Raw genomic sequence first — 24,900 nt, 5'->3', positions numbered from 1 at the left:
TTTCTAATTTTCTTATTATACCTTGAAGATTTTAACCATTAGATCTTTATCAAACTGATTGATAAACAATTAACTTTACAGTACGGAAGAAACGCTCTACAAGTTTTTATCTTCTGTTAAAATTTATCTCATAAATATAATTATACCTTAATGATAGGAGATATCATTTAATATTAAATAATTTAAATTTGATTATTTGGAGATAAACTTTAATTTAAATATAACTCTCTCTCTCTATTAAATTTTAATTTAAATTAATTTTAAACTAATAGAAGATATATGTAAATAATAAAAAATAATTAAAAAGATAAAATGTAATTAAATTTTCATCAAGTTAATTGTAAAAGACATCGATACCCTTATTTTGATATATATATATATATATATACTCTCAGTTAATGATATATATATTTTTTATTTAATAAAATATTAAGATAATATAATTATTAAAAATTAATGTGTAAAATTATATATCTAAAAAAAATTATCTACTGATAATATTTTTTATTCCTATTATACTCCTAAATATCTTAATAGTTAGATCGTCGTTAAATTGATTGATAAATAATAAATTAACTCTATTGCACCGGAGAACCCCTCGTCAGATATACGTCAGCGCGAAGTAAGGAATGCGTCGAAACACCCGAAGTAGACGTTTCCTCGCAAGAAAACTCGCCTCTTCGGCTCTTGCGCACTCCAACGACCCGAGAGGCCGAGACGAGGATAGAGCTCTGTTCTGAATGGCTTTCCTGTAATTAAACTGAAATTCAGCGGCATTTTGAGAGGACATAAGCAGACGAACAGCCCCTGCCCTCCGCCTGCAATTAACCAGCACCCCCTTCCTCTTTATTTCTAGACGGTCACTATTACCCTCCAATCTCCATAAAATTTCCCGATCTCTCTCTCTCTCTCTCCCCCTCACCCATGGCCGCCCTCTCGGTTCCTCCTTCCTCTTCCTCTTCCCCTCCTCTCTCCTGGCCAGACCCTAGTCCTGACCCTAACCCTAGCCCTAATTCTCCTCCTAGCCCTAGCTCTTCCTTCCTCCCTCCTCCTTTCGAAGAACTCGCACCCCAACACCAAGGCGACGGTGAGGAGAACACCGTCAGTTCGCCGCCCTTCCAGAACCCGGACCCTACCTTCTCATCGATCCCGCCTCCGCCGGAGACGGCGGAGGCGCCTGCCCCGTCATTGCTCCACCTCTCCTTTAACCAGGACCACGGTTGCTTCGCCGTAGGCACCGACGGCGGCTTCCGCATCTACAACTGTGACCCTTTCCGCGAGATATTTCGTCGGGATTTCGATGGGGGAATCGGCGTCGTCGAGATGCTCTTCCGCTGCAATATCCTTGCTCTCGTCGGCGGTGGATCGCAACCCTACTACCCGCCCAATAAGGTCATGATCTGGGACGATCACCAGAGCCGGTGCATCGGCGAGCTCTCGTTCCGGTCGGAGGTGCGAGCCGTCCGGCTCCGCCGTGACCGAATTGTCGTCGTGCTTGATCATAAGATCTTTGTGTACAATTTCGCGGATCTCAAGCTCGTGCACCAGATTGAGACCGTGCCGAACCCTAAGGGGCTCTGCGCTGTGTCGCAGCAGCAGGGATCGCTCGTGCTCGTCTGTCCTGGGGGCCAGAAGGGGCAGGTACGGATCGAGCATTACGGAGCGCGGCGAACCAAGTTTGTCATGGCTCATGATTCGAGGATTGCGTGCTTCGCACTCTCTCAGGATGGGCGGCTGATCGCCACCGCAAGCACGAAGGGTACCCTCATTAGAATTTTCAGCACACATGATGGAACGCTGCTTCAAGAAGTAAGAGATGCATGGCCAGTACTTTTCCCCCCTAAGAAATTATGGTGCTTTCTGGCATTATCTTTTCTTTGTTTGTTAAGTTTCTTAAAACTTCTTAAGGTGATATGAATTTACTACTATGATGAAGACTTTATGCCTAGACAGCTTTTCATGTAGAAATCTCTGTTGCTTGATAGTCAATCTTCAAAATATGGAACAAGAAAATAGTTCTGATAAATAACAGGTTCTTTTTCTTTTTCTTTTTTGTATCTGTCTTCTGGTTGCATTAACTTTTCTTCGTTGTGGAGTAAATGTCAAAATGATCCTCTTCCATTAGAAACTTGAAAAGGCTTTTAGTCCTAAACAAGTAAGCACCAAAACACTGCGCCCTGCTTGAGAAAACCAGAAAACACCACAGGGGGTGTTACCGCAAAACATGATTCACAAATGTACTATCAGCAAACCATACCCAACCCCAGACAATTTAAATTTCACAACTTGGAGCAAAAGACTTCAAGAGTCTGGTTTAACTATTTATCTCGTACAATCTGGAAAGAAGATTCTAATTAAAGTGTGGACTGCATCTTAGTGTTCTATATGGTGGTTAATGATGATACCTGAGAAAGTCCATTTTAAGCTAACATATACGGTCTGGCTGCATCCAATGAAGATTCTATGCCCTGTTAATATGGGGGAAAGTTTTAGGGTACAAACATTAGTCTAGCATATTCATTTTTCCAGTTTCCATTTGTTTTCATTAGTCATTCTTAATCTTTTGGAAGTTTAGAAGAAGGCATACTATGATTGTTGGCTGATATTAAGCATCTTTTACTATATTTTCTAGCCTAAAGTTGCTAGCTTAATTTTTTATAGATCTTTGATCTAGTCCAGACCGAGTACATATTACCAAACCTTATGTTTTTATGTGTTAATTATCGAAAAAATGTTTTTATGTGTTGTGTTGTATGTATATAACATCATAAATTCATAAGTGAAGTTTTTGTAGCTTTCTTAATCCTGGTATTTCTTACCATTTTGACTGTCTGCATTCGCTCATTTATAAGTCTTGTTTCTTTCATTATATGGTCTCGTTTACTAGTCAATTAGTCATAGATGTTCAACTTTACAGGTACATGCCATGTTAATGATATGAAATGCTTTCATGTCAATCTGCTCTATTCTTTGTTCATTATTGGTATGACTTATAAATTAGGCTTAACGTTCTAGTTTTTGACACACATCAACACTTTCTAAAATTGAAAAAATGTGTTGCAAAACTAGTCTCTATGAGTTCAGAATGTACCAATTTAGGAATCTTAGATATGCGACTGCTTAAGATATCATTTCACCACCTTCTAAAAACTGCTATTTGTTACAACTAAAATATAATTCATAAAGTACAAAATAATAATAAAAAATTGATCCAATTGGATGAATTTCATGTAGAGTATGATCTTAACATATCAAACTTGCTCTCTAGTTCCTACCTTGCGCAAATTTGGAATTTTGTTGAGAGTGTAGTGTTGGGGGTCTGGGGTCAAAGTTATTAAATTCCCTTTAGATTTCATGAATATGACATACACCTTCCCACACCTACCAAGGGCTGATCAAATGGCCTGCCCTACTCAAACCCAGTCCAAACCCACCCAAAATGAACCGGGCCTAAGCTCGGCTAGAGCCTGACTTAGGCCCAAGCCAGCCAGCTTGGTTTAGTAATAGGCGATATGAGCTATCTTTGCCCACCCTGCCAGAAAGCCCGAAAGCCTAACCCATCTAGCCCAATCGTAGCCCGATTGGTCAAGCTCGCCTGTAAGCTTACATGTCTATTTCCTATAGTTATTTAGTCCCAGTTTGGAAGTTTATGTTATGGAAGAGTACTTATATTAGCATTTCTTTATGAAAGCTAACCAAAATGTGTCAGCGGTGTAGTAATATTACTAAAATATTTTTAGTAAGCTTGGCTCAAACTCGATATCTCACGTGCTAGTGGACGGTATTAGCTAGCTCAGCTCAGCCTGCCCGATAATCACCTCTTGACCTACCTAATTCACATGAATTGTGAAAATTAAAATGTTCTGTGATTATTTTGTTTACTGGCGTTTATACTCCTTTTTTTTTTTTGTAATTTGAGACTTATCAATTAATACCTATAGGACTCATATCTGTTGCAAACAACCATATAGATCTAAGCCATCAATACCTCAAGGATATAGGTGTACCTATATATCATGTTGTTTCTCAAGATTTAGTAGATAACTAAATGTCCTTATGTGACCACATAAATTTTGGGATTTTTTCCGTTGGTTTGTTAGATATTTGCTTTCAAAATTCTAAAGGGTTTGAGATTCGATATGAGCCGACTTCATGGGGGTTTGTCCAAGCATGTTGATTGAGCTGTCAGATGCACAAATCCTACAATTCTCTGTATTCCCTTTTGGACATGATTAGAGCCATTGGATGTGCATGATTGATGCACATCCAATGGACATTTGGACTGACCCATATTGAAATTATGCTCATTCCAAAGGTTTTGTACTTCTTCAGCATTTAATTATGAGCTGACAGAAATTTATAGTATTTCATATGTTGTCCTGCATGTTTCTCCTTGGCAACTAAGTTAAGGTTATGGAAATGGAAAGGAGAAATAGTCTTCTGTAATAATCAAGAAACTTGACAGGCCATTTCGTATAGCTAGTTCATCTTCACTGATTTGTGTGCTTTAATGTTTTTTATCACTATTTTCTTTATTTTTTTAGTTCTGTTCCAGATTATTGTTGTTTCATTTTAAGAACATATCTCGTGTATCTGTTAAGAAGCCTAAATGGCTAAATCTGATTTTGGCATTTACATTATTTGTAGGTAAGAAGAGGTGCTGATAGAGCGGAGATATTTAGTTTGGCTTTCTCTGCAGACATGCAATGGTTGGCTGTCTCTAGTGATAAGGGAACAGTTCATGTGTTCAGTCTGAAAGTTAATTTGGGATTGACAGCAAATGATAAACCTCGCCCCACACCAGAACCCAATGTTCCGCATATTGGTTCATCTCTTTCATTTATCAAGGGTAAATATACTACAACTTGTAAGGTGTAGTAAATTCATATTCAAATTGATTGCAACATGATCAGTATCTCTTCATCTAAGGCAGGCCCATACGGCCTTCCTGCTTAGCTTTTAATTTGGATTTGTCCTTCTCCTGATTTTTTTTTTCATTAATAGAATCTTTGTAGGTGTGGAGATGGCACGATAAATTTTTAGTACTAACTTTAAAGATCAGGCAGGACTCCATCTCCCTGAATGGACTAATTATAGTTCTCCTTAAATAAATCATAGTGTGTTTAGTTTAATTAGCTTTTCCGTCTTACTAGAATAAACAGCTATCTCTGATAAATATATATCTTACATTCCAGTCTGACAGTAACTCATGTGCATCTTGTCTCAGCAGAAAGACACACTGTTAACTTAAATTCACGGTGTTATATATAATTTTCTTTTCCTGAATTTTCTCTTATTATGTTCCAACTCAGGGAGCCAGAGGCTTTTTATATCTTGACAAGATTTTTATGTAAATGTAACCACTTTTTGTTATTTTGTCTGAAATATTTTGATACATGAATGGAATATTTTGATGCCTAGTTGACAATTTCTTATCTTTAGGCTAAATAACTCTTTAGTTTTTTCCCCTTAAAACTCAATTCTTTTGTCAAATTGCAAACTTTGAATTCAACTTAATAATACCAATCCAACCCAGTTCATGAATAAAATGTTGCCAATTAACCAACCAGCTAAGGTGCTTGTTACAAATAACATCTAATGCATTTATCACTGGTCTTGCTGTTCACTCTTGGCTTGGGGCAACCTGTTGTTAACTGCATCGTCTTGCTCGCATCATCCTGAGCAAGTCATCCTGTGGCAATATCGATTGCAAGTTTCTTGCTTCATTTTGAGTTTGAATTGCTGAGAGAAGATGATGTGGGACGTTTTTTGATCATGTCTACAGGGCCACATTGGTACACTCGTAGTCCCCAATGGTCATAGTTGGATCTAGCATGTGACTAAGATCTTTAAAAGCGTTTAATTTATTAATATTGCAATTTTGATATTTTAGGGTTTAATATTATAGATCTTATGCTTTTGTGTTCATACCGGATGAAAAAGTTCTCGCCGACCTGCAGGTTTCTTTGAGAAATCACATATAAGACAATTGCTTGTTCCATTTTGTAGAAGCAACTAAGTTTAGCCTGGGAGAAATCATTTATGTCAATAATTTTCTTCTTCAGGTGTTCTACCAAAGTACTTCAATTCTGAATGGTCAGTAGCCCAATTCAGATTGCATGAGGGCACACAATACATTGTTGCATTTGGACACCAGAAAAATACTGCAGTGATTGTTGGGATGGATGGAAGGTACGTGTCGTCAACTTTTAACTTCAATATAGATATATTGACAGAAAGGCTGCAACCTCCTTTCATTTAAACGTAAATGTAGTTTCAATATTTACATGTCGAAATGTTGCAATTGGTTGTGCAGAAATAAAAAGCCTCAGTTTTGTCTTCATTTCTTCCTAATTATGTTGTCTAATGTTTTGCACCTAAAACTTGTAAATGCTTGATATGCAGCTTCTATAGATGCCAATTTAATCCCGTCATAGCTGGCGAGATGACGCAGTTGGAATGCTACAATTTCCTAAAACGTGAGGATGCGATCTAGCAATTGGATAACATGTTTGGCTCTTGTGTTATGTTATGTTCTTATTGTCCAATATCATTGTTAAGAAGCAGCAGCAGAAAACCAATAATTTGTAAATATATCTTGAGGTTTTGCAAAAATACTAGTCTCACAAGTTAGACTAGTGATGTTAATGTTCATTGATGGATGTGTATGTTTTCCTATTTCCTTGACAAAGTAAATACTTCATTTCAAGGAATTAGCACAACTGCCCATCTTATCTTTCCCTTGTTCATGTTTCTCTCATCTACCAATGTCCGGTCTTGGCATATAGAACTGATTCATACGCCCCCCCAGTATGGATATAACATGTCAGTATGAACATGCGAATATCGGTAGTAAACTAGCAAAAGTCCTACAAGGAAGGAAGGAAAAGAGAAAAACAACAAAAGAGTTTAGAGGATGATGATAGCTCATCAGTAATTGTACGAAAATAAGTAGTCTCATCAATAAGAGGTTGAAGCACCGTTTCATACGTTCACGGGAATCACGATATTCGTGAAAGAGAAAGGTTTTGGAGAAGGAAAAATGGCGTTGGTGCCTTATAAATAGGTTTATTTTTTATCATTTATGGGCACGAAGGCTAGATATGGATGGAGTGTCAATTCTCTTTAGATACAAAAGCATTTTAGACTTGCATTATCAAGTTATTCTTCCAAACTAATCGTATTGTCGAGCTATCAATCGAATTGAGTCAAGCTATCAAACCACCAACCACCAAATAATTTTTCTATAATATTATTTAGAGTTGAAGTTAAACTTATGACATCTTAGGTCATGAGTAAGATACCTACGGACTCTACTTTGGTCTCTACTTTGGTTGGTGACCTCGTAGATAGTCAGCTCTCACATCTTGGGACAATGACCGTGCCACGTTAGCTCAAAAAAAAAATCAAGTGGCATATGTTAGACTTATCCGCACGTGGTCAGCTGGAAGGGCCGAAGGAAAGAGAAATTACAAGAATAGAGAGGAAGAGAATCTTTTCTTCTCCTTTTATTTGGGTATATGAGCTCTTCTTTCTTCTCTTGTCTTGGAGAAAGGAGAGAGTAATTATTAGAGACTATTTTTCCCCTTTTGTTCTTTCGTTTCACTTCTTCTCTGTCCTTTTTTTAAAAAATAAAAATAATAATTGGCCAATTGACTCTTAATTAAATCGCCCCACTCTCTCATAAATCGATTAGCAATTATTACCTACTACCGCGTGGTCTGCGTCACATTATTTCTAGACCTTTCGGTGCTCTTTTAAAGCACTCCCTCTTCACCCAGAGCAGCACTTCTCAAATCAAAGAAAGAAAGAAGAAGAGAGGAGAAGAGATGGGGATCAAGCTCTACGGGATGCCTATGTCCACAAACACCGTGCGATGCACCGCCGCTCTCAACGAGAAGGGGTTGGATTACGAGTTCGCTGTTGTCGATCTCCGCACTGGCGCTCACAAGCACCCCGACTTCCTCGCCCTCAACGTATCAGATCTACACCTCCTCCTCCTCCTCCTCCTACTACTACTACTATTTCTCCTTTTTTTGTTCTAGCGAGGAGGGGTGTTGAATCTCTAATTTTGCATACTCTTTTGCAGCCATTTGGTCAGATCCCTGTGCTAGAGGACGGAGACGTCGTTCTCTTTGGTAATTAACTCCCTTTTCTTTTTCTTTATCATTTTAGACCCCTCTACGATCTCTTATTCAGATCTTTATCCCTTAGGATTCGAGGAAAAAAAGAGTAAAAGAGTCCAATTAGAAATCTTAGAAGTATAGGGTGTAAATTACATAAACAAAATGATGTAGGTTTTAAATAAATAAACGATTGTTTGTTACATTTCCCTCTTTTTGAAGGGTGAATGTGCAATTAATAATGGTTTCTTCTCCTTTCTAATCCGCTCGTCCAGAATCGCGTGCCATAAACCGGTACATCGCGAGCAAGTACAAAGGAACCGGGACGGACCTCCTCCCGGCCGGTTCAGCAGCGGTCGAGGTGTGGCTCGAGGTCGAAGCCCAGCAGTTCGCGCCGGTAATCTCGGCCGTCGTGTTCGAGCTCCTGATCAAGCCGATTATCGGCGGGACGACAGATCAGGCAGTCGTGGAGAAGCAAGCGGCGAAGCTCGCCTCGGTGTTGGACGTGTACGAGGCCCACCTGGCCAAGAACAAGTACTTCGCCGGCGATGCCTTCACCCTCGCGGACCTGAACCACATGGCGTACGCCAACTACCTCTTGAAGACGCCCAGGGCGGATCTGATCACCTCCCGCCCTCACGTGAAGGCGTGGTGGGATGACGTGTCTTCCAGGCCGGCGTGGAAGAAGACCGCGGCGGGCATCCCCATCTGAGTTCACCGACCTTTTCGGGTTTGATCTTATCTAGAAGTGTATCCGTCTCTTCTCTCTATCTCTCACGATGGAGAGTCGACCTTTGATTAATGAAATAAATTGGTGATATGTTTACCTTCGATTTCATTATATATATATATTGCTAATTAAAAGTTGTATAATATTATAATGCGGCAATGTGAAGTGCGTGCATTTATTACATTCATATATTCTGGAGTAGTGGTGGCAATCGGGTCGGGTTAAGCGGGTTCGGGTCGGGTCAGATTCGGGTCGGGTCAACATCTCCCTAACACGAACACGATCCGATTATTAAACGGGTTGTATTTAGTAAACACGAACACGATCCGTTTATTAAACGGGTAACACGACAACCCGTGTAACCTGTTTATTAAATGGGTCAGGTTAAAACAGCACAACCCGTGTAACCCGCTTAAAAAATGGGTCGTATTAACACGACCCGAATAATACAATAATATTTAATTATTTACTATTTAACCCCATATAAAAATTAATATTTACTAATTTACACTATATAAATAATACATTATACAATAATATCTTTTCAACTCAAAATTTATACAACATAAAAATAATAATTATAAATATTAAGCCATTAATCGTGCATTCAAACAGAATTTATTATACAATTGACTGGGCTAACACAAATAGAATCTTTTATACAATAAACTCTCAATTATATAAGCCATTAACCCACAAATCCTAACACAAATCCTTAATTACAACTATAAGTCGATAACAAATCCAACTCCTCAATGATAGAGATTGGAGACTGACGGCGATGGCGCGGTAGATCGATCGACCGACAGCGACGGCGATGGGGCGGGTGGGCAGGCGTGCAAGAAGGATGGTGATCCGTCGGAGATCTAAGGAGAGAAGGGTGGCGGTGGAAGCGAGGCCTCGAGAGGGAGGATCGGAGAAGATCGGGCCTTAGGATTTCCATTGGAAGTCTGAGGAGAGGCAAGGCTGCAAGAGAGCAGGAGGCCCGTCGGAGATGAGGAGAGAAGGCTGCGATGGCGACGAGAGCTTGCCATTGGCGGCGGTGGAGGTGAGAGGGAGAAAGGGAAAAGATGATGGGATTTCGAAGAAGAAGGGATCTAATGGAAGAAGACCATTAAGCCAATCTAATGGAAGCAAGAGCTTACCGCTGTCTCCACCACCGCCGCGGCCATCATTGCCCTCTCGGTCGCTGCACCATTAAGCTGATCTAATGGAAGAAGACGACGAGGAGACGGCTGCGAGCATGGGTAAGGACCAAGGGGCAACGACTGCGAGCATGGGTAAGGGCCAAGGGGCGACGGTTACGAGCATGGGTAAGGGCCAAGGGGCGATGGTAAAGGCCGAGGTGCGACGGCTGCGAGATCGGGATTTGGCCGATTTGGGGACTCACTCAACTAATGTTGAGTATTAGGGTTAGGGTTAAAAACTTATATATATATATATATATATATATATATATATATATATGGCGGGTTTGCGGGTCGACCCGACTCGACCCGACCCGTTTACTTAAACAGGTTAAACGGGTCAAGCGGGTCAGTGGTATAAACCCGAACACGACCCGATTAATAATCGGGTTAGGCGGGTTGACCCATTTATGACCCGAACCCGATTAGACTAAACCCAAACCCGATTAGACTAAACCCAAACCCGATTAACAGTCGGGTTGTCGTGTCGGGTTATCGGGTCGGGTCAATTTTTGCCACCCCTATTCTGGAGTGGGTTGTCTTTTAGTAGACACTAGGAATATCACTCTAATTAAAAAAAGAAAGAAAGAAAAGAATATATCACTCTAATAAGCATAACTTAAAGTTGGAGCATTGCACAGCTTAAAAGTGAAAAACCCAAAGGACGATAGACGATAGTGCGCAACGCCAATAATAAGCCTTTCTTTTCTATCTCATAGTATGCACTAAAAAACTTAGAATGAGTGTAATTTAAACATACGTATTCTTTTTTTTTTATTATTAGTTTTAAAATGAGATTTTTATTTCATAAGTAATTATTCATCTGATATAAAGTGTGGTATAAGATATAATTTTAATGAATAGTATTTATATTTTAAAATGAGTCTATTATTGTATCAGTTGCTATGTTTACTCTAGGCTTGTACTTGGTTGCCTAAAAAGCTCTCGACGCTAAGGCCGGCCCGGCCCGGCCCGAATCTGAACCCAAATCGGCTAAAATAATCCAGGTCATCAAGGGCCATGGGGCCTCACACGTACCTTCATAAGCTTTGACTAGGCCCAAACTAAAGCCCATTCCTACCTCCCGTCCGTTTTTTTTATCTCTTCGGCTCTTCCTCCCAAACCCCCTGCAAGAAAAACCCTAATCCTTCTCCCAAAGTCGCAGCCTCGCAACGATGCGGCCCTTGGACGAGAAGGAGACGACGGCGGTGTTCGAGAAGCTGTTCAAGTTCACCGGTCCCAACCTCAAGCACCTCATCGAGCGCCCAGCCGTCGAGGGCCCCGACCCGACACCCGGACGCTACTGCTTCCGCCTCCACAAGAACCGCGTCTATTATGCCTCCGAGTCCCTCGTACGCCGCGCCATCTCCGTCTCCCGCCCCCGCCTTGCCTCGCTCGGGACGCCCATCGGTAAGCTCACCAAGTCCGGCGCCTTCCACCTCACTGTCCACTGCCTCGACCTCCTTGCTGCCCATGCCCGCCACAAAGTTTGGCTCAAGCCTGCGTCGGAGATGACTTTCCTCTATGGCAACTCGGTGACCAAGTCTATGCTTGCGAGGATCACGGAGAACACCAAGGCGGGGGATGGGGTTGTGGTTTTATCCATGTCGGATTTGCCGCTGGGTTTCGGGGTCGCGGCGAGGTCGACACAGGATTGCCGCAAGGCGGATACGAATGCGGTCGTCGTGCATCACCAGGCGGATACCGGGCAGTACCTGCGATCCGAGGAGGAGCTCGCGTGATTTTTCCCGGTAAAGTTTGTGTCTTTGATTTATTTACACGCTTCTCTTTTATATTCTTCAGATCACACCTGCTCGTTACCCTTATGTTCTAGTAGTTTTTAGTTTCGTTTAGCATTTAATTTAACCAAATTGGAGCAGAAAGATTTGAATTGCGAAACCAAGATCAATTTGATTTGGCCCGAAACCAACTTGATTTGAAGAACTTTATTTCTGAAATGTCATTAGACTTCAAAGAAATATGTTAAAACATTTACGTTGGAGCACAAGATGTTAGATTACAGTGTATAATGAGATGAACTATATGAATCAGTATATGTAGTCACTAAAGAAGATCACCAAACAACAAATAAAGTTGAATGGAGTCATTACAGTGGGTAAGTGAGATTAGGTTGCTTTTGCTGGCTATGAGCTTGTTGTGATGTCACGTCTCAAGTCTCCAGGTATGATGATCGTGTATCCAATTTATGAAAATTGGACTAGTGGAGATTGTTTTAGTGATAGATAACTTGGACCCGAAAGTGAAGTGATCAATCATCGATATTTTTCTCATTTGTAGAAATAATACGTGATGTTCATGTGTTTGTTATCAGCTTTAATTGTCAAACTGGTCAGTTGCAGCTTTTAGTAATTTAATTGCAATTTTCTTTATCTTGGACAATGACACACAGACCAATATTTTTAGAGCACCGATGTTTTGCGATCATGATATAACTAAAGCAGTAAGATTAGTTCCTTAAGAACTGCTTGGATAAAGGTACTACACAAACATCAATATGCTTTCATGTAAACTTGATCGTAACGCCCGAAAACCTTCTGGGACCTTTTTATATTTTCTGTGGTCTTGGAAAATTTCTTTTTCACTCAGATGACTGAGTTCTCATGTTATTTTTTGCAGATATCTTAAACAAGCAATGGGTGGTTCCAATCCCTCTCATGCGACTTGAGAATTATGTGGTTTCCCGACAGATTAGTAGTAACTGTGTTGCTGAAACTATAGTTTTGTTGCAATACCTTAAAAGTGGGTCTCTTTGTGCCTGGGCAGTGATGGGTCCTAATTTTCCTTTAGTATTGTTATCTACAAACAATTCATTGCAATAGCAACTCGTTTGTTCTCTTCCTCGAACAGTGATAAAAGAAAAAGTGATTGCGTACTACTCTAGAATATGTATCCTGTATTTACTGAAGTGGTGTGTGGAAGACATCAATAGGATCATCTGGATGTATTTCTTTTCCTTACATGCAGCAAATCTGAACTGTTTGTTTCTCTTCAGCGATTATAATGTAAATCATTGCAGTGCATTCTTTCACATTACTGACGACAGAGTAAAATTTAGTGATCGTATTTTAGATATATATTACTTCATCATATCTTGTCTGAATTATAGTAACATGCGCATCTGGTGTAGTGGTATCATAGTACCCTCCCACGGTACTGACCGGGGTTCGATTCCCCGGATGCGCAGTTAGTGAGTTACTAAATTTTTACTTCCCTTTTCTAAAACGTTTTTTAAAAAAAAAAAAATCATGAATTGCCGTGTGATATACACGTGCGATGGCTACTCAAGGATTCTTGTCTAATTTAATCGGTAAGGTATTGATATCCCTCCTTGCCACTTCGGTGAGAGAATTTATTCAATGCCCCAAATTTTATTCTCACTTTTTTAATATGCAAATTGTCTCAACCATAGTAACTCCTTACATGTCTTTTCTCTATTCTCTAAACTGAAGCATAAAACTTTCTCCATTTATACCCAATGCTAAACATCAGATAAATATGTTCATTAATGAGATAACCCCACATGTTATTCTCTCCTCCTCTTTCCTCTTTTAAAATACTCAAAACCCATCTATATATACACATACATACCCCGGCCCCCCATGTACTACTACTACTACTACTCCTCCTCCTCTTCATTGCATTCCGTCAAGGCATAAGATAGAAAGACTCGGTAAGCACTAATGTCTGGTGTTTGGGTGTTCAAGAATGGCGTCCTCCGTCTCGTCAAGAACCCTGCGGACGAGCAGTCGTCGACCGTTCGCCGCAAGGCATTGCTCCACACTCCAACAAATGAAGTCATCGCCTCCTACGCTTCCCTTGAACGCAAGCTCACAAGCTTAGGCTGGGAGCGTTACTATGAGGACCCTGACCTCCTCCAGTTCCATAAACGCCCTTCTCTAGACCTCATCTCTCTCCCCAAGGACTTCTCTCGATTCAAGTCCATGCATATGTACGATATCGTCGTCAAGAATCGCGAATCCTTTAGGGTTATCGACGTGCAAAATACTTGCTAGTAGTGCCTTTGCTTTAGTGTTTGGTATGTGATGTATGGTTGTGTTTCATATATATGTTCATGTCCATTGTACGAGAGAAGAGCTTGTAGCCTTCTTAAATCTGTGAGGTTTGTATTAATTGTTACTTGCTGTTGGATTCTGTAGAACAATATGGTGTAATTAATCAGAGGAAATGAACTCTCCTTTCGATTAAATTTTATGTTAACAACATGCTCGGGGTTTAAGTCCAATCATTCAAATAGATGTCACGAAGCTAATTCATGGGATTCGATTAGTAAACGTGTGAAGTGAAAGCAGAGGAAGATGCAATGCTACAGTTACCTGACCTTCATGTGAGACACGCTTTTTATTCAGTAGACAAGAGCTCAAAATGGCAATGTGAAACAGGGATCAACTTTGATGCATGATCCTTTCGATTGGCTTATGTTTAATGCAATTGATGGTAAGTTGGAATCTCACTTGCTTTTACCATTCCAAGACTTAAAATTTTGTTCTTCCTACAAAAGAGAGAAAAGGATGGAAGGATCCAAGCAAGTATTGGAGTTCTAGATAAGCTGGCAGGCTGAAAGTTTCAAAGTAGTTAGGCAGGCTTTCCTTAAAAGTTAATGACTTCTGCAAGCACTAAACCTAAACTTGAATTTATTATAAAGTAAGCATAGATTCCCCTTCCACTAACTCTACAGTTGCATTGCAGGAAACCATTTCTAGATTCAAAAATAATAATAATAATAAGAGAGAGAATTCTCATTTGTGAAGTACTTAATGTATTAGTGTAAAAGAGCATATGTAACTGTTTTACTACTGTCAAAAGAAGTGGGTCTACTTGTTAAGTTACCACACAATTGCAACACAATTGCTACTACTAAGTCATTGTAACACTATCAAATCCAACATATAAAAGGAATTGCCATGTTCATTGAATTATCACTTAGCGGGTCGCTATAATTGAAGAGTATATGAATCATGCCAATGGGGCGATATATGGGAGTCCTAAAATCAACCAATCTTTGAATGTAGACTGGAAACATTTTGAACTCATTCACAAGCACAATGCTAGTATTCTAGTATTCCCTAGCAACTAATAAAAAGTACAGTCAAGTGCAGCAGCATCATCTTAAAAGTTGTAGATAGTGAAAACAAAATTTGGATCAGTACTGCAACACAGTCGTTTTCAATGAGGTAACAGCAGCTTATTGATGGATTCTACCACTATATAGTGTCCAATCTTATATCATAAGCCTGATCATCAAATATTTTGTTGTATTCTTTCCAGCAAAATTTATTCAACATGCCTCCTAATAATATAAGAGATTGCTTAGGAAAAGAAACATACTATTATGTCCCATAAGACTCTCACAAAATCACCTAACTCTTGTTGGTCAAAATTTTCACTTCGCCTAACGAATTAAGATGCCATCTCTGCTCTGACCCTCGTGAGCATTTGAGATTCTCTGTAACACAACACAAGCCACAAGCTGTATAGTCAAAAGACTTTCACAAACAATTTCCAGTTTTCCAATTTCTCATTAAGTTTCTCTTCTACATGGAATAAAACTTTTGGAAGGAGAGAGGGCCTTCGAATCTTAATAAGGATGGACCTCACCAGCACTTAGACCCCACACATAAGAACTTGCCATTTCCACAGCCAATATATATAAGTTCAAATGTGGCCCTCTTCTCTGCCCCACCTAATGTCCTACTGCCATTTCTGAACTACTGACTTCATCTATTTATACACCTCATGCACCTCATTCCAAAGCCATCACCTACATCTTCTCACTATCTCTCTCTCTCTCTCTCTCTGCTCTCTCTTTCTCTCTCTCTTTCTTTATTGGAATCAAGGATGTCTGGAGTCTGGGTGTTCAAGAATGGCGTGGTACGGCTCGTGGAGAACCCTGCGAACGAGCAAGCGTCCACCATTCGACGAAAGGCTTTGCTCCACACCCCTACCAATGAAGTCATCAACTCATATGCTTCCCTAGAGAGTAAGCTCACCAGACTAGGATGGGAGAGATACTACGAAGATCCTGATCTCCTCCAATTCCACAAGCGCTCCTCGGTCGACCTCATCTCGCTGCCCAAGGACTTCCGGCAGTTCAAGTCCATGCACATGTATGACATTGTCGTCAAAAACCGCGAGTCCTTCAGGGTTATAGATGCCTAAAGCGTGGAAGCATCAATATGGTGAGATAATGTTTGGATATTATACAGTTGGTGTGGGCTTTGAGTTTGTTTAATGTATGTCTTCATTGTGTGGTGATAGAGAAACTCTCAAGTATAGATTGTTTGTGTACTATGTTGAAATGGTGTGAAACTTGGAGAGTATTTTGTGCAGTAAAATTGTATAAAGCTAGAAAGCAGTATCTTTCCTTCTACTTTCTCCTGTTTTTGGTATTAGAGTGCATATGATATAAGATATAAAGATAACATCCTACTAAGCTGTTCTAAATGGATCTAGTTTTGTTTGGAAATCAGTGAATGGATGAATAGGAGTGCAACTCGCCAATGACAGCAGACAACCTGCAGCATAACTGAAGATGTAAAAGAATCTACTTTTAACTGTAAGTACTACAACTGCAGGAAATTCCTGCAATAAGTGCTGCAGAGGATCTGTTTCGTAATAGATAGATCATAGACAAAATCTAAATTAGTGAATAGGCTTTTCATGAGATGACACGTGTGTGGCTTGGTGCACTGCCTCAAAGAACAAACCTAATGGTTTCATACTCCACAAAGTTATTGCTGGAAGCATCAAAACTCTGCTCTTCTTCAGAATGTTTCTATATATATATATATAAGCCAGTAGTATAAACTAAAGGAGAAGAACAAAGAAAAGGACGAAAGGTTCATTGAGATAGATGGCATTTATACTTGGATTAGTATCCTGCAGGGGGTGCCAAATGCTAACTATTATTCTGAGAATTAGAATTTACAAACTTTGTAAAGTACTCTGCTGCTTTCTTCCACTGCTGGCCCCCCAGAGAGGAATTCTAGCTTCAGTGGAAGATTGTTTTCCAATAAGTGCTTCAAGTGAGATGGCAGATGAATTATCCAGAAGGGAATTACTTTTCTCTTTATATATCCTCAAACAAAAAAGAAGAAGAAGAAGAAGAAGAAGAAGAGTTGTAGTCCACTTATTAGTGATTATTCTATTAAAGAACTTATATATACTTGAAATGATGAGTTTGAAGGATTGAAAGAAGGCCACATATAATTCAGAAGAGTCAGGATAATTTACTTCAGAAATTTTCTTTAAACTAATCATTTAAACACCACAGAGACTAATTGATATACTTATGTCATATTCAAGTTATTTCCTGTGGGAAAGTATCTTCTTCTTCTTCTTCTTTTCTTTTTCTGAAGTAAACCTGTGGGAAGTAAATCAATTAAAAACTAGCAAGCTCACGCAAGGACACACCTCATCTTTCAACCAAAATGCTATTATATTAATTATGCGCGGCTTTTTCTTCTTTTCCGACATCAGTGAAGATAAAAAGATCAAAGGAATATATGCAGAGAGGAGCTTCTGTGGAATAATTACCAAACTGACAAAACTTAGTTAGTATTTTATGTTGACAGAAAAAAGATACATGAAAGGAATCCATGCAGAACAGGAAGTTTATAGTAAAAATTCATCTTTTTCCTGCAATCATATTGATTCCTACCTTCTTGCTTGCAAACTAAACATATCCAAGTAGCCGTCCTATTAATTAATGACAACTATGACAGTTATTCTCATGAATTACTTCATTATACATCTCATGCAAGTTCCAAAGTTGATCTGATGATATCCTATCTTGTCCTGTTGTTTTCTTTATATCAATTTGGATCGATCTGTGGTACAAATGTCCTTTCTGGGTGTCACCTTAAGACCCATTCCTATAAAGCTGGAGATATCTCCAACCTTTTGTGATTATGATCAGCAGTCATAAAATCCTCTTCCAAAGGTATCTCGACAGAAGACAAGCACCACCCTGTCCTCAAGCATGGGACTCCAGAATTACTTGTAGGGATTTGAGGCTTTGTTCAAATGGATTATGGTGGCTTCTTCTTCCTTTTGCAAGTGGATCTAGGTGAATATATAAGATAGTATAGCCCATATTTCTACGTAAAATTTAGACAACAGTCTAATATATTTTTTTAGCTCTTATTTTTGCGTAGCAGAAGAGTTAAACTAAAACCTTACAATCCTACCTTTTGATGATAGCAGTTGTGCCTTTCAACACATATCGCAGTGACATAACGATCAAGCAGACAAAAACTTTATAGCAATGTTACATTATTCTCTTTGTATAAAATCTTGCTGGAGATCATTAGTCTATAAAATTACTTGTGATTTTTCCTAGAGAAGCTTATCGAAAAAGCTTCATTAAAACATTGTGCTTAGTTGGCGAAGAAGCACTAAGCTGCCTGGCTTATATAGCCTTTAATTTAGTGGTCCTTCGAGAGGAATAACAGGGAGAATATAAGGAAAAAAAAGAGAGATATAAGATATTAAATGATTAAGTAAAGAAAGATTAAACAAAGAAAGTGCTCCCTAATTAATTTCTTTTCTACGCATTAGTACACATTTGGCTACACCAATATAAAAGGAAGGCATATGTTCTTAAAAGAAAATTAGAGCTCCTCTTTCACAAGATGCCCACAAACACTAGCAGATTCTACCGTAAGGAATCGTTAATCGTAGAAGACGCACAGCACACTCTTTTCGTTTATGTATACTTTCCGGTGTCTAAAATGATCGCTTGCAACTTTACAAGGTGATGTGCTTGATTTACAAGTTAATAGGAGAAGAAAATATTATATGAGAATTATAATTTGCTCGCTTCAGCTTGCTCGCTTGTCTCATTTAAAGCTCGAGCCGAACCCAATAGTTTTAAAAATAAACCAAATTGGATAAATTAAAAGGTGCACCCTCTGTACCTCTATTCGTATACTTTCATCCAATGATTCAAATTATGTATTTATTGCAACTCAATTTTTATGAACATAGATTAGTGATCGAAAAATTAGAGCAATAAGATAAAAATACATGTAACTAATCATAAGAATTAAATAATATATTTAATATGTATAAAGAGAGATGAAATAATTATCTAATTAAATATATATATTTTTTCTTCGCTATTAGAATAGTTGCTGTTATTTTATAAAAAATAAAAAATAAAAAATAAAAAATAAAAAAACACCAAACAAACGCCACCTCAGCCAAACTGAGTCCTAAATCAGCCAATTAACAAGCATTAAATAATAATAATAATCAAATTAAGTAAATTAAAGTGGAAACCCAAAAGTTTGGGCCGCAGATAACCTACGAGTTGGGCCGCAAGGGCCCAACTACTCACACATATCTAGCAGTCAAAAGAAAAGGGAGGAAGGAGAAAGAAAGCGGGAGAGGCGTCGTCAAAGAGAGAGCAGTAGGAGATGAGTGTAATGGAATGGAAGCAAGGAACCGATGGCACGCAAAGACGAGCTCCATGGTGACCAACCAAGCAATGGGGAACAACGAGAAAGCAAAACAAGGAAACGAAGGCGAAAGGTTGGATACTTGAAAGAACACCAAACTAAACTTGAGGAGGGGGAGTTGACTCACCGGCGAAGCGATCGATGAGGTCGATTTGGTCCGGCGATGCTCCGGCGGACACCTTGGATGAGAGGGATAGGTAAGAGATGAGTTATGTGATGATAGATTTATATAGAGGAGGCTTCTTTGTGTTATTATTATAGAAGTATATGGTACAGTTCTTCGTTGGCATTGGATGTCTATAATTAAGTGTAGGTCTTGTTGGTGTAGATGAACTAATTGACTCTTGCATTTAACAAGAGCGTCCTGTTCATATTCAATAGTGATGACTAATAAAAGAATTGATAGAGGGTTCGATTCATCCTTTGGTGGATTCTGCTACTGCTATTCCTGCTTTTCTTAATGTTGCAAAACTCATTCAGAGATACGAGAAATGTGGAGAACTAGGTATTTAGTTAATATACCTGCTGTAAGAACTGGAACATCAACGCACACTAGGTCTATTTTGGTGCTTATTTATAACCAGTTTATCTTATTTTACATCTTTAAGATTGCAAAGCTGTCTTCTTAAAACATTACTGACCTGTTTTAATGCCAAAAAAGGTTAGAAGTGTTTCATCAGATCATTTGCTGGTTTTGTATTTGTGGACTTCAAGGCCTCTTCTTATCGTCGCAACTTATGCAAATAATAGGAAATCCAATGTGAAAGCAAAAAGGATTGTACTTACCACAGAATCCAGGATGTCATCCTCTGCCTTATAAGAGTAAGGATATACTGTAACTTTTTATCACTTCAATTCTAGCAAAAGTTATCCTTTTTCCGTCAAGTATTTGATATTGACAAAGCATCTAATGAGCCATTTGGATGACTTTTAAGTTGCTGCATACTTCAACTTGGTTAGACTGACCAAATCACCAAATCTTAATTGATTTTGGGCTAATTCTAGTTATGTAAGTTTTTAAACTTATTATGTAGTATTTATCACCGTTGTTCTGGTTCCGTTTGTCTTTATTTAGGTTGTTATTTGTAATTGATAGGGTCTTCATTTCGTAATGCGACTGGATTTCAAAGCTGAAGTCACTTTTTCTCATAAGGCAATTATAAACCTTTTCTGGTATAGTTAATTGATCAGAACTGGCCGTTGCAAACTACAACATTTTGGCTACTTTTGCTCATGCAATGGATTTAGTCACTTTCATATTGAGAGTGCAATTGACAACATAAAAATTGAATTTCTTTCTGACCTCTCAGGTAATTCAAGAGTCTAGTTGACATGTCAACTATGTTTTTACAATTTCATCTGGCTGATGTTATTCCATGTTTTAGAAAGTCTGGATGAGATTCACAAAGAGAACATTAGACTTCTATAGATCATCAGCTAGAGTACATTCTGCTATTCTGGATCTTCATTATTTAATTTCGTCAGTTTTACATGAATGACAGAACTGACTAAAAATACTGAAAATATCACTTCCATTATCTTTCCCTTTATCTCTTTGACCTATCTTTTTCTATTTTTATGTAACTTCTAATTTAATTGCTCCATCATTTTTATCTTTTACGTTTTCTACTTTGAAAATTTGTTTTTTTATTATTATTTTGTTTTCCATTATCTTGTTTCATTTTTCTTGCATCATCCTAGTTTTTTTCTTATTCTTTTTTGCCCTTCATCTTCTTTACTTTTTTAGTTTAATTTCCCTTATATATGGACATTATTACTTTTGTATCGATATACGTGTTTCTGTGGACTTCATCTTCCTTCTTTGGGGCATTTTACTATTTGATGTTTATTAAATTAATCTTTTTGTTTGTTAATATGTTGTTGTCATTTTCTATTGTCATCATTGTTCATATTTTCCATACTGAACCATCTTCCAGCTTGCCTATATGTTTTTCTAGTTAATTGAAATTTGATATTACAGTTGTTGAATAAAGCATAATAACGCAAATTTATAAGGAAACTACCTTTTCTTCCTACTTTTTGTTTCTTTCATTATGATTTCTTCTTTTTAGTGATATTTATTTATTTCCTTTCTTATTTATCCTTTTGGTTCTATTCTTGTGCTTCTTATATTAAAGGACATATAATTTTGCTTATAATGTTTTTGTAACATTTTCCATTTTAAGTTACTTTTATGGGGTTTTCTGTTCCTTTTCACTTTCCTCCTTTTTTTTTTAGTTTTTTTGCTTTTGGTTTTCTTCTCTTTGTAGTGCACTTCCAATTATGTGATCACTTTTTGTGTTATATTTTTTCTATGTATTTTTTAACTTAAGTTTTGCTCATTACTCTAATTTTCTTGTTTTTATCTTGATTTTCTTGAAATTCATTTATAGTTTTCACATGTTCTTAAAGTGTCGTTAACACTCTCTCTTCATCTGATTGGTAATTTGAGAGGATGATCAGGAGGAGAGGAGTCTTGAAGGACTCTAGTTGCAAATTGCAATGTTTTTTGGAGTGGTTTTTAAACAGAATATTTGCTAAACTGTCTTTTGTGGTTTGCGAGTCTGCTGGTTAGGAGGTTATTTGCTTGTGTAGTTGTTTCTCTGTATTATAGAGAGTTTGTGTTGAATGTGTTGTGAATAGGTGGTTGGTCTGGTTGTGTTGTTTTTGGCTTGAGCCCTGATGTCAGGTGCCCTACTAGTCTTTTGGGATTGTTTTAGCTGAAGCTATACGCTGTGTGTAGTCTCCTGTATTGTTTGATGTTTTTGTGGGTTTTATAATTAAACTGAGCCTAAAGGGCATTCATTCAAAAAAGAAGAAGAAAACTCTCTTTTTCTGATGATCAGCTTTTATTTGTTTTAGTAAGAAAGATTTCCTTTTCTAGTAATTTATTACTTTCTTCTCATTTTGTCATCTCAATTTCCTCTTACTTTTGGTATCTTCTTCTTCTTCTTCTTCTTTTATGATTTGTAAATGTTTTGTTCTCTGTCAATATGTGCGGGATATACTTTTCCATACAGGTGTTATTGTTTAGTTATTGTCCCTAGAAATGTTTAAGCAAAATTTGTCATTTAATTTATTTGATCTTTCTTTTCTTAGGCTTGACTGCTAATATGTTTTTTTATTGTTTTAGTATTCTTAAATCTTATTGAATAATTTTCCTTTTGATAATTGTAAATTTAATTGGTTAGTCTGTTTTTGTTTACTAATGATTTAATTCGTTAATCCAATAGTCATCTTCACTACTGTATTAGTTTTCCAAACTCAATATCTTGCTGCTTTGCTATTGAAGTATTTTTTGCATCTGTATTGATGATTGGAATCTATTGTCAGAGTTATTGAATCAAGCAAAGTTCATAACCTTTCTCATTTCCTTTTCTTTTCATTCATTATTATTTTATTTTTTTTTTGGTATTGCAATTTTTATTTCTTGTTTACCTGTTTGATTTCTATCTTTATGATTTTTATATATAAGATGACAATATAGTGATATACAGTTTCCATGCAATTCTATTGTTACATTTTCCAATTTAGAGGTTCTTTTCTAGGACTCTCTGTTACTTTGCTCTCTACATATCTTCTTTACTGTTTCTTGATTGAGTTTTCTTCACTGCCTAGTATTTCAGGGAGACCTCGAAGGCTCCCTGGTAAACACTTAATACTTGGATGAGGGACTTTTCTCCATCCGCATGCAGGGTTCCGCTCCAGGTTGTCTTCTAGGGAGTAGCTATTTCGAGTAAGTAGACAAAGAAGAGACCCTCCCACAGCTTCCTGGACGAGCACCTCCATCCTATGGCCGTGACCCAAAAGGAGATGGTTCTCTCGAGACTCTCCTGGTCGACCTTGATGTCAGTAGGCACCAGTGAGGAGGATGTAAATCCACTTTATGATCATAAATTATAGAGATGTAGTTTGGCTTTTAGAGTAGTTGTTAGATCACAATCACATTCATATTATGACTTCTAAACAATTGTTATTCAGAAGGCAAAGAAAAACCAAAAAGAACTCCAGTGGTTCTCATTGTTGTGTGCATGATTTGCAAAATAATACAGAAGGGCAAAACCACTTGTTGTGGATATAGAACATGTCACACCATTTTCAAGAGAGAGCTAGTTGTTTTCAATTTTCATTTAAATTTTCCCCTTAAAATTAATTTTTTGAGATTAGTGACATCCAAATATTCATTAGAGAGATGTTAGCACACCACATTAGCATTGGGCAGTTGGTGGGCAGAAAAATCCTGCCAACATTGGTGTATAGTGATGCTGTCAAGTGTTGCAATCAAACAACAGCAAAATTGTTTGCTACTGATAACTTTTGTGTGGTCTATAAAAATATTAAGCATTCAGGACACTTAATCTGAAAAGTACTTTGAGGTATCACCTACTCTGGAACTTATTTACAGAGACAATTTGTATTAAACTATCTACAAATGCACATGTGAGGATATAAAACCACTTTATGAACATTATTTATATGAAAAACACATTCATGCCAACTGCAGAGTACCTACAGCCAACAAAGGTGACCTAAAGTCATCCAGCATGGCTGTGATATTAAAAGATAAAACATAAAGCTTGCCAAAGTGGAAACCAATAGGTCTAGTGCTCCACTTTGAAGGATGGCATTAGCTTGGTATTAGAAAAATTATATCTTCAGTATTAGGAGCATTCTTTTTTGCAAAGAGGATCAGTTAGTTATCAATACCTTCTCTTCTCCCTGTGATCTTTCAATTGATGGCTGGGGATATCAAAATGCAGGATCTACAGTACTTATTTAGATATGTTGCGTTTAATAATAGGTGTAAGCATATCTTCTCCCAAATCAAAGACTTTTGGTTCACTTTTATCTTTTCTAGTAAAGCAGTAAAGACAGGTGGAACCAAAGAACAATGCTCCAAAATTTTGATAGTGAGAACCACCCTGCAGCTACAGTATGCATGACGCATTTTGTTTTGATAGATTACTAATTTATACTTGTCTATGAGCTACGATAATAATACTTTGATTTATATTCCAAATTTAAGAATAGAACATCTTTTTACCTAATAGGAAATCATGCATGAAGTTAATGTCTCCTCATGCATAACTGTACAGCAAATCAAGAGCTATGAAATGATGAAAAAGAATATAATCGGTGGTCGGTCACGAGGAGACATGAGAAGTTAACGAAGAAGAGTGCATTTTTGGCCAAGGCTGTAATATTAGTTGGAACTGCTCCCAAGTACTCAAAAGTAAATTAAAAGTAAGACTGGGTTTTATCTATTTTCTTACAACACCAAACAGTTAAGGATCCTCTTTGATGTTTTAGAAATGGTGCCTTCAGAAAATATCTCACAGATTTTGGTTATCTATTGGATA

At 37.9% G+C, this 24,900-nt stretch overlaps 5 protein-coding genes, 1 long non-coding RNA gene and 1 other non-coding gene across 7 annotated transcripts; all 7 read left to right on the top strand.

Moving 5' to 3' along the window:
- The first annotated feature begins 783 nt into the window (after nucleotides 1–783).
- On the top strand, nucleotides 784–6,733 carry LOC140765799 (autophagy-related protein 18a-like). Its single transcript, XM_073105034.1, has 4 exons — nucleotides 784–1,809; nucleotides 4,648–4,849; nucleotides 6,066–6,192; nucleotides 6,406–6,733. Exons 1-4 carry the CDS (start codon nucleotides 925–927, stop codon nucleotides 6,494–6,496), a joined length of 1,305 nt encoding a protein of 434 aa, XP_072961135.1. The 5' UTR covers nucleotides 784–924; the 3' UTR covers nucleotides 6,497–6,733.
- A 1,027-nt stretch (nucleotides 6,734–7,760) lies between these two features.
- On the top strand, nucleotides 7,761–8,961 carry LOC140764944 (glutathione S-transferase 3-like). The gene is made up of 3 exons (XM_073103816.1): nucleotides 7,761–7,976; nucleotides 8,090–8,138; nucleotides 8,399–8,961. The coding sequence occupies exons 1-3, from the start codon at nucleotides 7,830–7,832 to the stop codon at nucleotides 8,833–8,835; spliced, it is 633 nt and encodes a 210-aa protein (XP_072959917.1). The 5' UTR covers nucleotides 7,761–7,829; the 3' UTR covers nucleotides 8,836–8,961.
- Nucleotides 8,962–11,153: 2,192 nt separating this feature from the next.
- Nucleotides 11,154–12,944, top strand: LOC140764945 (uncharacterized). Its single transcript, XM_073103818.1, has 2 exons — nucleotides 11,154–11,791; nucleotides 12,678–12,944. The coding sequence occupies exon 1, from the start codon at nucleotides 11,216–11,218 to the stop codon at nucleotides 11,780–11,782; it is 567 nt and encodes a 188-aa protein (XP_072959919.1). The 5' UTR covers nucleotides 11,154–11,215; the 3' UTR covers nucleotides 11,783–11,791; nucleotides 12,678–12,944.
- A 229-nt stretch (nucleotides 12,945–13,173) lies between these two features.
- On the top strand, nucleotides 13,174–13,244 carry TRNAG-CCC (transfer RNA glycine (anticodon CCC)). Its single transcript has one exon. It is a non-coding gene; the product is annotated as a tRNA-Gly (tRNA).
- Nucleotides 13,245–13,662: 418 nt separating this feature from the next.
- LOC140764946 (flowering-promoting factor 1-like protein 1) lies at nucleotides 13,663–14,278 on the top strand. The gene has a single exon (XM_073103819.1). It carries the CDS (start codon nucleotides 13,742–13,744, stop codon nucleotides 14,072–14,074), a length of 333 nt encoding a protein of 110 aa, XP_072959920.1. The 5' UTR covers nucleotides 13,663–13,741; the 3' UTR covers nucleotides 14,075–14,278.
- A 1,503-nt stretch (nucleotides 14,279–15,781) lies between these two features.
- LOC140765688 (flowering-promoting factor 1-like protein 1) lies at nucleotides 15,782–16,449 on the top strand. Its single transcript, XM_073104890.1, has one exon. The coding sequence runs from the start codon at nucleotides 15,816–15,818 to the stop codon at nucleotides 16,236–16,238; it is 423 nt and encodes a 140-aa protein (XP_072960991.1). The 5' UTR covers nucleotides 15,782–15,815; the 3' UTR covers nucleotides 16,239–16,449.
- Nucleotides 16,450–19,459: 3,010 nt separating this feature from the next.
- LOC140765467 (uncharacterized) lies at nucleotides 19,460–23,616 on the top strand. The gene is made up of 3 exons (XR_012105192.1): nucleotides 19,460–19,737; nucleotides 20,291–20,362; nucleotides 23,236–23,616. It is a non-coding gene; the product is annotated as an uncharacterized lncRNA (long non-coding RNA).
- Nucleotides 23,617–24,900: the final 1,284 nt, after the last annotated feature.

Source organism: Typha angustifolia, chromosome 8 (assembly GCF_048772165.1).
Source record: "Typha angustifolia cultivar Huaian chromosome 8, ASM4877216v1, whole genome shotgun sequence".
Lineage (NCBI taxonomy): Eukaryota > Viridiplantae > Streptophyta > Magnoliopsida > Poales > Typhaceae > Typha > Typha angustifolia.
The sequence above is the reverse complement of the archived record's forward strand: the minus strand, read 5'-3'. Positions and strand labels throughout refer to the sequence as shown.